The sequence below is a fragment of the Phasianus colchicus genome, chromosome 4, assembly GCF_987193195.1.
Source record: "Phasianus colchicus chromosome 4, bPhaCol1.hap1.1, whole genome shotgun sequence".
NCBI classification, from domain to species: Eukaryota; Metazoa; Chordata; class Aves; order Galliformes; family Phasianidae; genus Phasianus; species Phasianus colchicus.
In genome coordinates this window covers 6,987,327-7,003,198 of record NC_143439.1, presented here as the reverse complement: position 1 = coordinate 7,003,198, position 15,872 = coordinate 6,987,327, and the positions used below count along the sequence as shown (strand labels likewise).

Genomic DNA, 15,872 nt, shown 5'->3' with positions numbered 1-15,872 from the left:
TAGTTTGTCCTTAAAGCAATGCTAGCTTATTACCTTTCTTTTTGCCAGTGCCTTATTTCAGGTATGCACTTAGCTCTTGTTAGCAGAAGACGACTGTTTTCCCATGAGCAGACAACATGAACATCACTGACATGTACAAAATACCCTGCTGGTGACAGCTTTTGTGGTCACATGAGCTAACTGATCTCTGTTGTATGTCAGCTTGTGAGAGAGCAGCTGGTGCTGCTTTTTTTTGCTCCCATCAGAGCTGCTGCTGTTCTTTTTTACTAATATGAAAGCACCACAGAGCTCTTCCTTAAAACTAAACAGAGATACTCAGGATGCATTTCCTCTGATGTTGATAGTGATATGAGTGCAAGGGAATGGGCAGCCATCCCATCTCTCCTTCCCAAACTAGCTCCCCTAGCCCCTTCTGGCTCTATTTTAGGAGGCAGGTGTGATGCTACTGATGGGGGTACACTGGGTAAGGACCTGGGCATGGAGCAGCAGCTCTGTGGTAATTCCCAAGGTGTGAAATGCATCCCAGGCTCTGCAGCCAACTCTCCTTCCCCTTCTTTCTAAACAAGGAGAATCACTGCCCTAAAAGACATGTTTTAAGAGTCTGTACCTGTACTGAAGATGCTTCTTGCTCATGGGGGTGGGGCTTAAATGAGGGAAATTACTTGTCTGATCATTGTTTTGATACTCTTCTACTGAAGTATCCCATTGGGAAGATTTGATAGCATCTTTACTTTTTCTAAAGGGGGGCTATAAGAAAGAAGAGGACAGACTCTTTAGGGGGAGGTCTGTTGTGGTAGGACAAGGGGAAATGGTTTCAAACTGTAAGAGGCGGGATTTCTGACTGGATATAAGGAAGGATTTTTATTTATACAATAAGGTTTGTGAGACAATGGGCAGGTTATATCCAGAGATTTGGTACATGCTCTATCCCTGGAGGCATTCAGGGTCAGGTTTTGGACAGGGCTCTGAGCAGCCTGATGTAGCTGTAGGTGTTCCTGTTCATTGCAGGGGAGTTGGACTATATGGCCTTTAAAGGTTCCTTCCAACTCAAATGATTCTATGATGAAAGGTGGAAAACAAACTGAAGTACAATGGGCAAATCAATAACCAGTAGAGGGGAATATTGAATGAGAATGAGGAGGAAAGGAACCAAAGCAGTGAATCACGCTGTTTCAGCCATGATGCTTGGGTCTGCAGAGATGGTTGGTTGTAACTTGGATGTTGGGCAGTGGCCTTGGCAAGTGCAGGAGTCCACACAGAAATGAAGGTGAAAGAAGAGACCAGCTAGGTGAGATGGGCAGCCTAGAGGTGGGCTGCATTATCAAGTGTGTGATGGATTCCTCTGGACAGTTTAAAGCAGGATGTGAGATCAGAGGAAAAGATTAACAAAACATCTTGTGAAAATGTAAGATCAGGGAAAATAGCAGTGCTAAATATCATTTGCACAGTACTAAGGGAACATGTTAGACACATCTGTAACTACTGCAATGCAAATTGTTCAGCACCTGGTCTCTCTTGCTTTGGAATGACAAGATTTGATGCTAGGCAGAATTTAAGTGTTATCTTCTCAATAGTAACTCAGCAACTTCTAGATGTATATTTTAGAAAAAAATAAAAAGCAGTGGATTCAGATAACCCCATCCAGAATTGGCTGGCAAAGTGTCCAGACCCTTATTGTGTATTTTGAGATGGTTATAAAGTTCCAGAAGAGAAGAAATCTTGGCATGCCTGTTTTTAGAAAGAATAAGTGGTATAACTTGGATCACTGTAGAGCTGTCACCTTGAAATTAGTTCTGGGCAAAATTGATTTTTAGAGCTTGATGTAAAAATTGCCTAATGATGTATTTAATAAGGATTAATGATTATTAACATGAGTTTAGCTGGAGGGAACACTTCTGCTGTGAACTTGCATCTTTTAAGACAAACTAAATCTCTAAGAAAATTACTTCAAATGGTACATCATATTGACCAAAAGACCACTGAGGATTAGTATTAATCTAAAACCAGCAACAAAACATATGCACAACAGCCTGTTCTCAAATGCTGTCACAGGCAGAGCTAGTGCATTATTCATGGTTGTAGACATGTTAGGACTGTCTGAAGGATTGTGTCATGGCTGAGTTATGTCATACCACATCACTTTAAGGAATAGAATCTGTTTTGAAAATCCAAATTTAAAAAGCAATTAACAATAGACTCCATTTTTTCAGTGTTGTTAATTGCGGTAGCAGCAGTGCCTATGAACCATACAGCCGGTAAAGAGCAATGGTCTCAAAAAAACACTGGCCATTTATTTGTTTTCTCTCATGAGCCCTGAAAGGGAACATTCTCACTTTTGGACATCTTCTGGTTACTGCTTTCCAAACAGCAGAAAGCCTTAGCATAGCATCTTTGTTCTATCAGCAAGAAGTTGCTAGCAAAGCTGCTACTGGGAAACATCCCCTTCCACTTTTTGATAGTTATCTCAATCTTTCACTTTCCCCTGTGATTATATTATTTTAATTAGATGTTCTAGGAAGTGATTTTTCACCATCAGGAACTTGTGGAAATATTTGAGAGTATGTTTTACACTCTTTCACAATTTGTTTTTTTTCCAAAATTAAAAATCATCCAAACAGGGAATACTAATTTAGCATAACTCAAAGTTCACTCTTTGCAATAAATTATTTTGGAACAGTGAAAAAATATTTCCTCTTTGAGGAAATTACTGTTTAACTAGTGTTCAGTAGCAAATAAAACCAGGTAAATTGTTAGCTGTAGACACATTGACACATTCTTATTCACAAAGTTGAGCCCTCCTCTGTCAGCTGTTAGTGAGCACTAACTCTACTCCCAGGTGCCTGATGGTTTTCTTCACTTGCTCTCTTAAACCAAGGTAGGTATGAAAACAATTACTGAAATATGTGCAGGCAAATTAAAACTGATCATATAAAACATCTATTGAGTGAGAAGAATATTTAAATACACAATGATGAAAAGTAGAATATGGTAGGGCAGGATCTAAAGTATGGTGAGATGCAAGTTTTAAATACGGTGGAGGGAAGCTCTGCATAAACAAGTATCCAGTCAGATGTATATTGTGTATTTAAATCACATCCATGAGAGACATGCTGTCTAAAATTGATGGGTGTGATACCATATTTATCTTCCAAACCCGAGGCATCTCAGCAGCCTGACTTTCCAATGTCACTGAAGGAAAGAGAGCAGGTATGTTAAGAAGCCAATGTCATTCAGGTGTTCCAAGTTCAATATTCAAAAATCCAAAGCTGAAACCTTATTGCACCTGAAAACCTTGGACCTTGGTTACAAATAAGCTCATCTACCAAGTATGTTTGGTGTAGTAATGAATTGTTCAATTTTCCAGTCTGTTTTGATGAAAAGAAGCGTTTTCAAGCTGAGTGTCTGTAGCAGGCTGATGTTGATGAGCTGCACAGCATGGGGTGAAGGTTTGGGTGATGAAACTTAGCATCTTGCTCATTTGTAGTTAACTGTCAGGCAACCTCAATTTTTTTCACATTTACAGTGTCCTTAATTTGAAGACCAAAACTTGCTGGGCTTCAGGCTGCTTCTTGGTGGATTCTTTGGGAGAGCTTTCCAACTGCTGTTTGTCAGTCCTGCTCTTGTACTGCACTAGCAGAATTCCTGTGCAAATCCATATACCATTACCAAAAAGCAAATTGAAAGATGAACATAACATGGGTATAAGGTCAGCAGCCTGAATCAAACCCACTTCAACCAGTGCAGTCCAGAATCGTGGGTATTGTTCATGTACGTATACAAAACCAGAAATAAAACAGCCTGCTAAACTTGGAAGTATGTGTTTTTACTGGCTGCACTATGCAGAACTGGAGAGCTGCATGGAAGCAAGGACAGCTTTTCGAAACTTTGGCAGGGAAAGGAAGCTTTTCTTGACCAGTGCTGAATCTTGCTGTGTTGGGAACTAAGTGAGCTCCTTAGTCTTGCTGCAGCACTCTTTCTTTATTTTTCCAATTGCTTGTATTTATCTTAAGATTGTAAGTAGAAGGACACAACAAAAGCATTTACTTCCGAGTCTTTTGTGATGAATTGTTTAAATCCAGTTCATCCACAATCTGGGCTCTGTAAGCTTGTGTGCTGTTCCTTTTGAGGAGTTCTCTGCTGCTGCAGCTTCATGATTCACCATCACTGGGCATACATGAAAGAGAAGAAACACTAGCATCATGCTACTTGGTCGCTTCTCTCTTGCATATGAGCAAGAGCTGGTCCAGCTTCTGCTGGCTAGAGGCTATCCTGCCACCAGGCATAGACTGAGAAATCAAATACCTTTTCCTAGACTGGGAGATAACATTTTACATCTTATTTATTTTTAACATTAAAACTGATAAATGAATTTTCATTTTCTTCGTCTTCTGCCTAGATAGCTTGCTCCCTGGCAAGCTTCATCAAGAATGTTTTATATGCACCGTAATAAAAAAAAAAAAATGCAACTTTAGTTTAAAGGGCCACAATCTTAATATTTTGTTTTATTTTTTAGTGTTTTATTAACAGATCTCCCTACATTAAGTTTATGTCCCAGTCTGAACTGATAACTGAGTACCTGGTGAAGGGGGTGGCTGGTCCGGGATGCATAGGTGCAAGCAATTCACCTCTGCTTCCTATGTGTCCCTGGGTCCGCCCCTCCTTGGGCTTGTTTAAGCACTAGCATCTGAAGGGAAAACCTCTCCTGGATGAGGGCTGCTTCCTGAGGAGAATTCTATAGCCAGAGACTCTCATCCACTGTTGGGTGAGTCAAGTTTTTCTTTAATATGATTATTGATATTCCTAATGTTACTTTGCCTGATACTGCAAAGAATTCCTCAGAAGCGGTTTTACTGCTTCCGAGGACCAACGCTGTACTACACTCTGGGAAGAGAATTTCCTTTTGTCCAGATTTGATTCTTCCCAAACCTCATTTCATAAGTTAACCCTTTTCTTTTTGGTCAAAGAATAAAAACAAATAAATAAAAAACAGTGGAGTGCCCTGTGGATGCAATAAAGTGTGTGTGAGAGGGGCTTTGCTTAATCTAACTCAGCAGTCCCAAAAGATGGGTGTTGCTCCTCTCTACCAGGGGAGCGAAGGTGCACAAGCCTCTACCTATGTCCTGTATGCATAGAAACCCTGGACATAATTTTAGCACTAGCCTTCAAAGGTGAGATGTGTTTGTACAAAACACATCTATATTTATATATTTGTAACTCAGTGAGCTGATGTGTGGAGCAGCTGAGCACCACCATGAAGGGAGTCAGGGCTACAATCCTTTGCCCCTGGTGCACAACTTCACAGCCTTGATGCTCGTAAGTTTTTGCAATATAATAGCTTTGTTTTGTTTTACTTTGTGGCCTTTCACTTTCCTTGTTCAAGAGATGCAGAAATAGGTATTTATCTGCACATACTTTTTTGGAGCATTATTTGGTCAGGGATAAGTAACTGCTTTTGCCTAATAATCACAGAATTGTCGGAAGGCACCTCTAGAGATCATCTAGTCTAACTTCCTGTTGAAGTGAGTTACCTGCAGTAGGTTACAAATGTTCAATCACGGAAATGAATGGGAACCAAAAAATGGTACCACTTAAAATATGTTTTTACTTTGAAATGAAGCATGTTCCAAAATTTCACATAAGATGAACCTAAGAAATGTAGTTGATTTAAGATAAACCCTTAATTGCTGTGTTCTTCAAAATTTTATATTTAAAAAGTTACCTACTCTGTCAAGTAGTTTTGTAACAACATTCATTCTGAAAACATCAAAATGTCATTAATGCAGTGTTTTGTCTTGGATGCTTTAAAAATGTTGTCTTATATAAATCATAGCTAAAAACACTTGAGCCTTAACAGAAGCTCCCAAGCACCTTGCATGAAGAAGGAAACTATTGACCAGACAACTGTGCTGCATCAGGCACTGAGAAGTTTCCTGTACTGAATCTTAATGATTAAAAAAAAAACTAACACCATTTGGGAAGAAACTTGGGAAGCTGATCTGAGTACTGATGTTAGCACCTCAGGCATCTGTGACAACAGCCTGATCAGTGAGGGAAGCTCTGTCTGTGCCATCTGCTTGTCTGTCCTACACAGGTTTGCTGCTGCAGGGTTAGTTAGGGGTTTACAGACAGTCACTGATTTAAAATTAAAGGAGCATCAAACCATTTGAGCTGGACCCAAAGTTCTCATGCATAAAACACTCTAAAATTTAAATCTGCCTACTAGTTGGTCTATTTATTATATAGTTCAGAAACGAGGTTATCTTGGAATGACTGGCATTGACTGTATTTATTCAAAGAATATAATGAATTCGAAGTACCTCGGATTGGCCACTGATTCTTTTTCTTCTTCTCTTACAGTAGGTAAACATTCACAATCAGCTGAAAAAGGATAAGAACCAAGATGATTGTTACTATTGGCCATTAGTCTATGTTTATTTCAGAATTGCATCAATTTCTTTGTGCAGTGACTCTGGTGTATAAATCTGCTCTTCTGCACCCTTTTATCTGTATAATCTCCATGTTCCAAGCAGCATAAATGTTATGTTTTAAATCCCCTTTCCCTTTGATAGCCATTAAGGTAATTTGTTTGCTAGGAATACTTCAGTTTTTTGTGTACACGTGCACAAAGTCTCTCTGTAGGAGGAACATTTCCCATGAGCTACCATGGGGGACAATTTGTTAATCCTCCACTGCTGATGGTTGCACCCATGTTTTGTAGTTCCGTTTAGGGAATGTTACAAAATAAACAACTGCAAAATGGTTGATCCCTTCTGTCCAGAGAATTGAAAGTTATTTTACAGCACTGCACACTTAATGCCTTTATTCTACTAGTGTCTCTTAGAATGTGTTTTCTACTGGAGGTTACAGACTAAGAAGGTCAAAGCCCCATCATGTGGCTGGAGTGCTGTACTAACACAGAAACATGCTCCAAAGAGTTCTGTATCCTGTTTCAGCATTTCCTAGATAGTGGGAATCTGTTAATGCAGATGCTTGGAAGTGTTAGCTGTGAGGGTGTAGGAGGTGCTTCTGATGAGAGATACAGAAAATATCAATTGCTGGTAGATTTGCTGGAGAGGGTGCAGAAGATGGGGAGCAGCAGCAAAGAGCAGCTTGCTTTTCGTGCAGTGGGGATGATAAAAGAAACCACACCAAGAGCGGAGGGATGCAGTCATAAGATATTTATAGCAGTTTCAAGTAAGCAATGGTCTGAATTACAAGTAAATACTTGTTTCTTCTACAACAGCATGGTGTGGAGCACAGATCTGTAGGAGCTGAAGACTGAAAGGATTGGATGGTTCAAATAAAATACTATCTATCGTTAAAATGTGAGTTTAAAAATATAAGTTCCGTTCACACTTGTGTTTACAAGTGCCTACTGCAAATTCAAAACATTTATGATATTCCCTCATATGTTAAAAATCTCCCACACAAACTAAAATAGTCCTCTGAACAATCCCACTCTGACATTTGTGCTGCTATTTCTGTAGAAGAGTCAAGAACACAACTGAAAATTCTTTAGGGAAATCAGTGACACAAATACGATGCCTTACATTGCTTTTCTATGCATGGGATTTATGTCAGCTAAAAAGAGAGGAATGATGGAGTAGAGAGGTTACCATATACCATTTTTGTTCATGCTGTTCATCCACTTATCGAGCTCTTCCATTTCTATCTCCATAACAGAGGGTGTGTCCTCTTCGAAAATAGGGCTTCAGAGGAGGGGGAAAAAAGGCATTACACAAAAGCTTAAATCAACAAACTGATAAGGGCTGTCTCATATTCCAGGCTTATGTAGGCACTCTGGAAGGCCATCCTAGATAAATGACCTGGGAAGAGGTCAGCCTGAAGGGTGTATGAAGGCAATGGCAGCTAGCAGATGTCAACAGCTGGGCTGTGCATGGCAGGTCTTACTGGGATACCAGTGCAGAGAATGGTCTCAGGACAAGGTGGTGTGGTGCGGGCTGCTTGGGCGCAGACGGCTGGCACAGATATCCCAGACCCGTCCATCCTGCTAATAGTAAATTGGCAAACAAATGTGTTCACCTATGGAATACATAGTAAGTGTCCTATTATCACTGTTGCTCCAGTGATTGAGTTTTGTTGTAGCTTGAGTAGCAGTGACAGTGACTTAAAAGGGAAAGGTCACAGCTATCCTAATTCTGTATTTATTTAGTCGTCTTTACTGATTTTTCCTGTAATCACATGGTTGAAGAATTATTTTAAGCAAATTATTTTTTTTCCCATTAATCCAGTTTTGTATCTTCCAGCACTGATTAGCAAGATGGAGCTTGATAAAAGTTATCACGTGAGTCAGAGCTGTTCAGTTCTTAACTATGTTTTGTTTTTTTTCCAGCACAGCCAAAGAGTGGGAAGATAAGCTTGAAAACAGGGGCGAATGACACAGAGCTTATACTAAATGGTAGAAGAGTGATATGCACACACTTTACCTTTTCACATTTTCACTCCCCAGCTCATCTGGAAAAGAAAAACAGTTTGTGTTGAGTTTCCTTGTTTGTGTATATTCACTGTATTATAGGATAGTCTTCAACAGGGTTGTTTCAAATGAGTTATGTTTACAAAGGGTGTAACTGTTCCCTTTTAGAAGAAAGACAGAACAACCTACCCTGCTTGCCTGCAGTTTTCACAGCAACCCATTTTTAATCCTGGGCATGCTGTTGAAGCTCATCGTGAGCTCACCCTGGCTGAGAGTGGGTGGATATCAGCATTGTGATGGACATAGTGCACAAACGCCCAGTTCACTAGCAAGGCATGCTTGTATGCTGTTTTAAACCAACTAATATTTAATTAAACATGGCCTGTGTGTGCTAACACCAGTGCCAGTATTACTCCTCTGCTGCAGAACCCCCCAAGACCATGGATCCATCCACCCCTTCCGTAGCGGTGCTCAAATTCCCACCTCAAAGCAATGGCAGTTACGTGGGAGATCCTAAGATGGTCTCTGGTCTTGCTGGAGATGAGAAATGGGCATCAAGGTGCCTGTCTGGGAACTGAAAGTTTGCTAGGGGTGTGGGCTGACATAAGGCAGGCACAGCCTGAAATTGCCATGGCAAATGACACCTTCATGAATTCATCAATTGCCTTCATGATCATTTATGAATGCAATGCCAAAGCATGGCTTTTTGTTGCTTTATGCTCCAGAACTGCTGATTTCTCTGTTGAAGTTGGCTTCCTGAAAAACAGCTTTCCTTCCTGTGGCCAGCAGCCAGAGCAGCTGTGTGGCCCTGACTCATGTGGTTGGCACCCTTCAGGCTCCCTTACAAAGTTCCTTTGAAATGGTCATGCCTGTTCTTATTCTGAAGCACCCAACCATCCCACCCTGCAGGCAGTATAAGGCGGGAGTAGTGCCTGATCCACCTTGTTTGTAGTTGTTGAGCACAAAGATCAAGTTGCATGGCTGTGGCCCCATTCTGTTGTGGGTACTGTGAGGAGCTGCAGCTTGGCACTGTGGATCCATGGTCACATGGCATGAGCTGAGAAGCAGCTACAGCTCACAATGTGGGGCTCATGCATGCCTCTCCTTTTCTGCACAAGAGACATGGAACTAAAAACAGAGACAAGCATCCTAAATGGGGCATCCTGACGCTTGAAATAATTTGTTAAATGATGTCAAGTGTGTGGTAAAGATAGCTTCCCAGTGCCCAAGAAGAGAAGTTTACCTTGCTTAGACTTTTTCCTGTTATGGACTATTATAAAAATGATGACCAGTAAGACCAGCAGGGCCAGCACCACTGCAGGCACAGCATACGCTAGGACAGATGGCTCTTCCGTCTCTAGACTCCCGTTACTGCTTGTGTCGCTCAGTTCAGGGCTGGGTGTACTGTCTATTTCCAGGCTGCCTTCGGTGGGCCCTGCAGTAACCAGCACTGGCTGGGGGCTGCTCGCAGAGGTAAGAGACAGAGGAGGTGCAGAGGGAGGAGGTGGCACTGTAGCAGTGGAGAATGCTGCTGTTCTGTATCCTGAGCCATCCTCGTCATTTTCAGAGCCTGCCAAACACAGGAGGACAAGTTAACATTTTGTGGGTTTCATTGACATTATCAATGACTCAAAGCATGCAGCTTTGCTATTCATTCAAGTCTTATGAAAGATAATCAGTGAATGCATGCACACACCTGAATTCTTGGCCTCTGGATGCTAAACTAGATGGCAGGTCGGCCACAAGTCTCTACCTCAATGTGGTTTTTCAGCTAACTTGTTCAGGGACACTTTTTGTTACCCCCCGGTTTCTGCAGGTTGCCATCATGGCACAGCATTTATGCTACAAAGCAGGATGGAATGGCATGACCTCCGCAGTGACATGATTGTCTCTGCTGTTCTCAGGTGCTGGGCAGAGTTAGCCAGAGCTTCGGGTTTTTAGCTCCTCATTGATGGCATTTCAAATCTCACAGGACTGAATCTGAAAGTACTTAGCATTTAAAATGCTTTGGTAAACACATTAATCTTCATAATGGCCCTGAAAGATGAGCAGTTATCATCTCCATTTTACAAATGAGAAATCAGAAGGACAGAATGCTGTCCTTCCCAGGGATGCTGAGAAAGAGAGGAAAACTGAGGTAAGAGCGCTACCTCTTGCTTCACCTACCCTGTAACATCCTCATCTGCCACATCTGTCTCAAGAGGGAGCTGAGCATCCCATGGGACTGTGTGCCAGGAAGCCCAATTTCAAATGACTGCAATGCTCTGAGTGGGACAGCAGCAATCTATCTGCCTCTCTGTGCCAGTTACCATGCAGGCATCTGATTGTTTCATCCTCTCTTTAAAGCTAGGAAAGAATGTTAATACTTATTAAATAATGGGTGATACTTCAGTAAGGTATTTGGCTACTATGAAGGCCACCAACCTCTTTCACTGCAGCACAACAATGTGAAATGTCAGCTCTTTGGTGGCAAAAGGCTTCATGTCAGTAGACTCCATGCTGCAATCTTCCCTATTCAGCCAAGAGCAAAGCACAGCGTCTGCATCCCTGCAGGCAGTGACTCCTTATGCATGTGCTCCTGTGATCTGCTGGCTCTCATTAATCCTCTCATTACAGAGGACGGGAAGACCCTCCATTACTCTTTTTAGCAACCTGACTTCTCTCCAGAGGTAGTTCATAGTCCCAGCGTTTGCACCTCCTCCATTTATACCACGTATGTTTACCTCTATCACTGTATGTGGCCAGAGAGCTGCTGGCAGAGCAGACGCACCGCTGGGTGCATTCCTGTAACCACTATTTTCTCTCTGCTGTGGCTATCCCTCTGACACCTGTCAGCTGTCCGGGCTGGTAGATGTGCAATGACCAGTCTCTTGCCAAAAATAGTGCAGAGGGGAAAGGGTGGGGGGGAAATAGTTTGTTTTTCATTTACTAGTCGAGCTAAGATGGATTTTTCTAATGTCTGAAGCATGAGGTGACTCTAAAACAAAAGCAAACAGTCACTTCTCATTAAATGCAGCACCAGGCTTTCAGCTGCGGCATAAGCTGTGTTTGATTTCCAAGAGAGACATTTCCAATGTCTCCACTACTTTTTATTTGCCTATTTTTGAACTGCAAAGCAGATTTCAAGCTATCTATCTCTGCATGAAATAGAATTACCTTTTCTAGTCTCTGGATAAAGAAAATGGCAAATCACAGGAAGGAGTGACCTTGTCACCACATATTTTTGTTCACTTTACATCATTCCAGAGACAAAACACAGTCTCTTTTTTGGACAAGATTTCCTCTCACTAGGGCATTTTCTTCAAGCAATTTGGCTGTCTTTCAGCATCAGCGCAGCCGATTGCACAAGGTTCCTGCAAGCACCATGCTCTCATTTCCCTTGTTCTCCCTGTAGCTGTGGCACATCCCATGCTACCCTGCTGCCTGCCGCTCTGGTCTCCAGCATGGGGATACTGTGATATCTTTGCTTCCGAGCCTGCCTTTCAGGCATGCAAAGGGAGCTGAATGTCCCAAGCAGCTTTTGTACCAGCATGTGGGCAGCTCCACAAACAAATAGCATTTCTGCTGTGGCTGCATTTCTTCCTCTGAGGTTTGTGTTGAGGCACTTGGAGGTGGCGATAGGAGCTGTCGATGAAGCAGGCAGGCAGACGGGTTTCTAGTTGTGCCTGGATGAGAGGCAAAATAAAACGCTTGCAGTCAGCACGCTGAGTTCTGCTGGCAAGGACCCGTTCCACCCGCTGGGCTCTCATTGAGCTTGTGGGCTGCAATCTTTGAAGGGAGTTTTCCAACTTACACTACAGCTCCTACTTGCAGAAGAAAGAGGGCTGGGAAGGACCGGGTCTGAATCAATGAACAGTCAGGTTTAGTAATTTGGGGATTTTTGGTTTCTCCATACTGTCCTCTAAGTTATAAAAACACAGCAGCAGGAAGACTTGGGAGAGGGAGGCAAATCCAGCAAAGACCAGGAAGCCCTGCAGAGTAAGGAACCCCTCCACTCGCAGCACCACTCCCAACCTCTGCCCCTCCTGGCAATGCACTCCCACATCTCCATGCCATGCGCGTGGCGGCTTGGCTGTGCCTGACTCACCCCTCGCCCTGTGCTGATCTGAGCACAGCCGCTCCCTGCCATGCCCAGGGCCTGCTTGGGCTGCATGCTACAGCAGGTTGCTACTGGCGCTGCCGCGGGCCCTGCAAGGCACCGTGAGTATCTCAGGGTGGCTGCTCTGTCAGATGCAGGCAAGAGTCCATTAGAGAGGGATGCTTGGAAAGTGCTGTCTGGGTGTTATCTGGAGCATCAACCCAATGTTCGAGCTCCTTTCTAGGCAATAGAAAGCAGTGCTCCCACTCCACCTAAATGCTCTTTTAAAGGCCAATGTTGCGTGTTTGGTCCTGTGCTCGGAGCCGTACCATGAGCTTGCAGCCTCATCCATCACCGTGAAAGCTACAGCTTTTCCAGACCAATCTGTGCTTTTAGTTACAGTTTGATCACATGTCCTTCCAGCTCCACACCAGTGACATGCAACTCTGCCGCATCCAGACACATGGTGCACAACTCTCAGTGCTCCCTGCTCTCAGCAGAGCTGTGAAAGTAATGATTCAACAGCTCTAGGGGCTCAGCAGCAATATGAAACCTCTCAAGGCATTACAGCCATGGGTCACTCACTGAAATTTAACATACGTGACCCCCTGCATGAAGACTGCACTGGGACCTGGGCATGCTCACTGTGCTACCACCCCCCAGGAACGCCAGGGTGGCCAGGACAAAGCTGTCTGTGCATCACAATCCAAATGGCAAGGCAAGAGTTTTACAAGGCTCCAATGCGGTGTGAGAACAGGGTTTATAAGGCTGCCATCTGTCTGTGCTGTGGGGTCTAATCACACTCTCATCACCTGTTGTGAAAGTGCTTTCCAGATAGCACAGGTGAAACTGCAGGGATCCCAGCGCTTCTGAGCCATGTCTGGGCCTGGAGGAGTCAGGAGGAAAGCTTCCAGAAAGTTGCTGCTCTGTCGATCTGTGAGCAGAAAATGGTGAGGATGTCCTGGGAGGGCCGGCCACAGCAGAACTCACCCAGCCCAGCTGTGGCTTGTGTAAGTCCCTGTAGAAACCCGGATCCCTCCGGGTCTGTTCCTCCTGCCTCTCTGCTTCGCTGAGACCTCTGCTCTGCTCTGTTCCTGATGGGATTTTTCTTCCCATGGATGCTTTGATCATGAGGCACGTGCAAAGCCTGCAGCACATTTTCCTGACATGCCTGCAGCACAGCGGGGCTGCCTTTAACGCCGGCAAGACCAAACCGTTTTGTAACAACTCTTACTTCATTCCTACAGCTAAGCACGATCGCTAACCGTGATAAGATCTGCAGCACGCCTAGAACCTCCAGCCCGATTATACAACCTAGAATAGTACTGACTTTCAGGAAAAAAAAATGAACAACCAAAACACAACCCACCTATTTCTCCCTGCCTGCAGCTTTAACATACTCCCAATCCACAACAAGGCAGCAGGCAGTGGCTGGCGTGATGCCGGGAGGTACTTCGGCCCCTCGGTACTTCAAGCTGTGAGCTGCACGCCCATAGCAGGAGCCCTCAGCACTCAGCCACCCCGCCCTCAGAGCTCCTGAGTGCTCAGCAAGGCAGACCACCAAATACTGATCTCAGCACTGGCTGTTCTTCTGAGTTTTGGATCATCAGTGCTGCAGAAATCAGCAGCTGGCTTTTGAGTGGAAGGAGAGCTTGAGCTTGGTCTTCAGCTTTACTATTGCATACAGTGGACAGTATGGGTGTGGGATTGGGAAGGTACAAGAAGTGGTTAACATTAGACCCAAAAGGGGTGATGAGATAGACTGGAGACGGCAGTTCCCACAAACCTAGCCTGACATTTCGGATTAAATCTCCATCACACAGCCTTACATCTAAGGAGACGCAATAAAGAGAAGACACCGCCAGGAAGGAGCCAGGCAAGCGGAGGTGGCACGCGGCCGCTGGCAGCAGCAAGCAAGCTCCCGCAGGTCCCCTCTCCCCAAGGCCAGCTGCCAGCTGTCACCCCCAAAGACCCCACCAGCTCCCGGGGTCCCCATCCCAGGGGCCACTCACCGCCTTGGGTTGAGCCCTGCCAGACCAGGAGCAGGGCGCTGAGCAGAGGCACCCAGCCGGGCGCCCGCATGCTGTCTCAGCCTGCGCGGCTCTCTGCAGGCTTCGGCAGAGCATTTACATTTCCTGTTTCCTGCCCCCGGTGCCTCTGAGTTGTGCTTCTTTGGGAGATGGGCTCCGTTTGATTGTTTTTAGGAAGTGATGTAATGCCGTCCGGGCCTGTCAAGCAGGCAGGGATTGCAAAAGCGAGAGGAGGCTGCTCCTCCAGCTGAGGCACCTGTGTGTAGGCTTCCCGCCCTCTCTGCTCCCGCCTGCTGGGACGGCCCTGACACCATCCACTGCCCTCAGCACAGCGGGGCCGAGTGGCATCCATACCCTGCAAGGTCTGGGCACAAACACCACGTATCTGCGTTAGGCTGGGTGGCTTCAGGTTGTCTTTTGGGGTGACTGAGCCAGTGTATTGCAATAACACCTCTGTTTCCAAGCTCCAGTTGTCCCATCGAACGCAGTGCTCATTTGCCATCCCAAATGGCAGCCCCCAAAGCTGAGCTGGCTCTAGGAAATGGGTGAAAAAATGCTGGCCCACCTAGCATCCAGTATTTTGGAATAATTTTGGCAAAGAGAAGCATAAAAGTTTCTTGTTCAGAGCAGGTGGCTTAGCTGGAAAGCTCTCAGTGAGGGCTGTAGGTGACAAGGGGACAGAGGAACCTCAGCCACACACCTGCCACCATGCAGAAGGGTGTTTGGATCATAGGTTTGTTTGCTCCACTGCAAAATCAGCTGTGAGATCTAAAATTCACCTGTCTGCATCCAGCAGAGTCTGCAGCCCAGCTTTTGCTCTGGAGCATCCCAAATTTGAGCCAGTTTAGATGCTTGCCAAAACACTTTCCAGTACTAAACTGAGGAAGAAGAGATGTATGCTGCTCCCCCAGACATCAATCTCTGTCAAAATTTAGTTTCTGGTGAATTACTGGAAGTTGGCAATGGTGAATCTTTCTATTCAGGCTGGTGGAAGAAGCTGAAGTGACTAATTGCTGCTCCGGTTCTGCAGCTAGTAACTTTTCTTAACACATTGATGCTTTTATAGGTCATCAGTTATGGTTTCTTAGCTCAAGTAGCAAAGAAATAGGTCAGCGATTCATTTAATGGCCAGCTTGTTAATAGATTTAAAACGCTTGAATAACTGAGCTAACTAACAATTGGAACTGGTCGCATATTATTGGCAGTGTACCTTTATGCACTGCTTCGGACAGAGAGGGAAAAATGCAAAGCTACAGCACTGCAGCTGCAAGAAGATAAAGAGGAGTTCTGACAACACCAAGTGGCTGATAATCAATTCTGAGAGACTTTC

General features: G+C 44.4%; 1 protein-coding gene across 1 annotated transcript; it reads right to left on the bottom strand.

Moving 5' to 3' along the window:
* Nucleotides 1-3,061: 3,061 nt before the first annotated feature.
* Nucleotides 3,062-14,750, bottom strand: TMEM154 (transmembrane protein 154). Its single transcript, XM_031612173.2, has 6 exons — nt 14,525-14,750; nt 9,678-10,004; nt 8,448-8,475; nt 7,624-7,709; nt 6,318-6,378; nt 3,062-4,164 (listed from the first exon to the last, which is right to left on the bottom strand). Exons 1-6 carry the CDS (start codon nt 14,592-14,594, stop codon nt 4,149-4,151), a joined length of 588 nt encoding a protein of 195 aa, XP_031468033.1. The 5' UTR covers nt 14,595-14,750; the 3' UTR covers nt 3,062-4,148.
* Between the last annotated feature and the right edge of the window lie 1,122 nt (nt 14,751-15,872).

What these genes read in the sequence shown, in the direction of transcription:
- TMEM154 (XM_031612173.2), bottom strand. Translation starts at nt 14,594, where the DNA reads ATGCGGGCGCCCGGCTGGGTGCCTCTGCTCAGCGCCCTGCTCCTGGTC. An exon ending in CAGGAAAAAGTCTAAGCAAG is followed by an intron (nt 8,476 to 9,677) that starts GTAAACTTCTCT and finishes TTTCTTTTCCAG; the next exon opens with ATGAGCTGGGGAGTGAAAAT. An exon ending in GGGAGTGAAAATGTGAAAAG is followed by an intron (nt 7,710 to 8,447) that starts GTAAAGTGTGTG and finishes CCTCCTCTGAAG; the next exon opens with CCCTATTTTCGAAGAGGACA.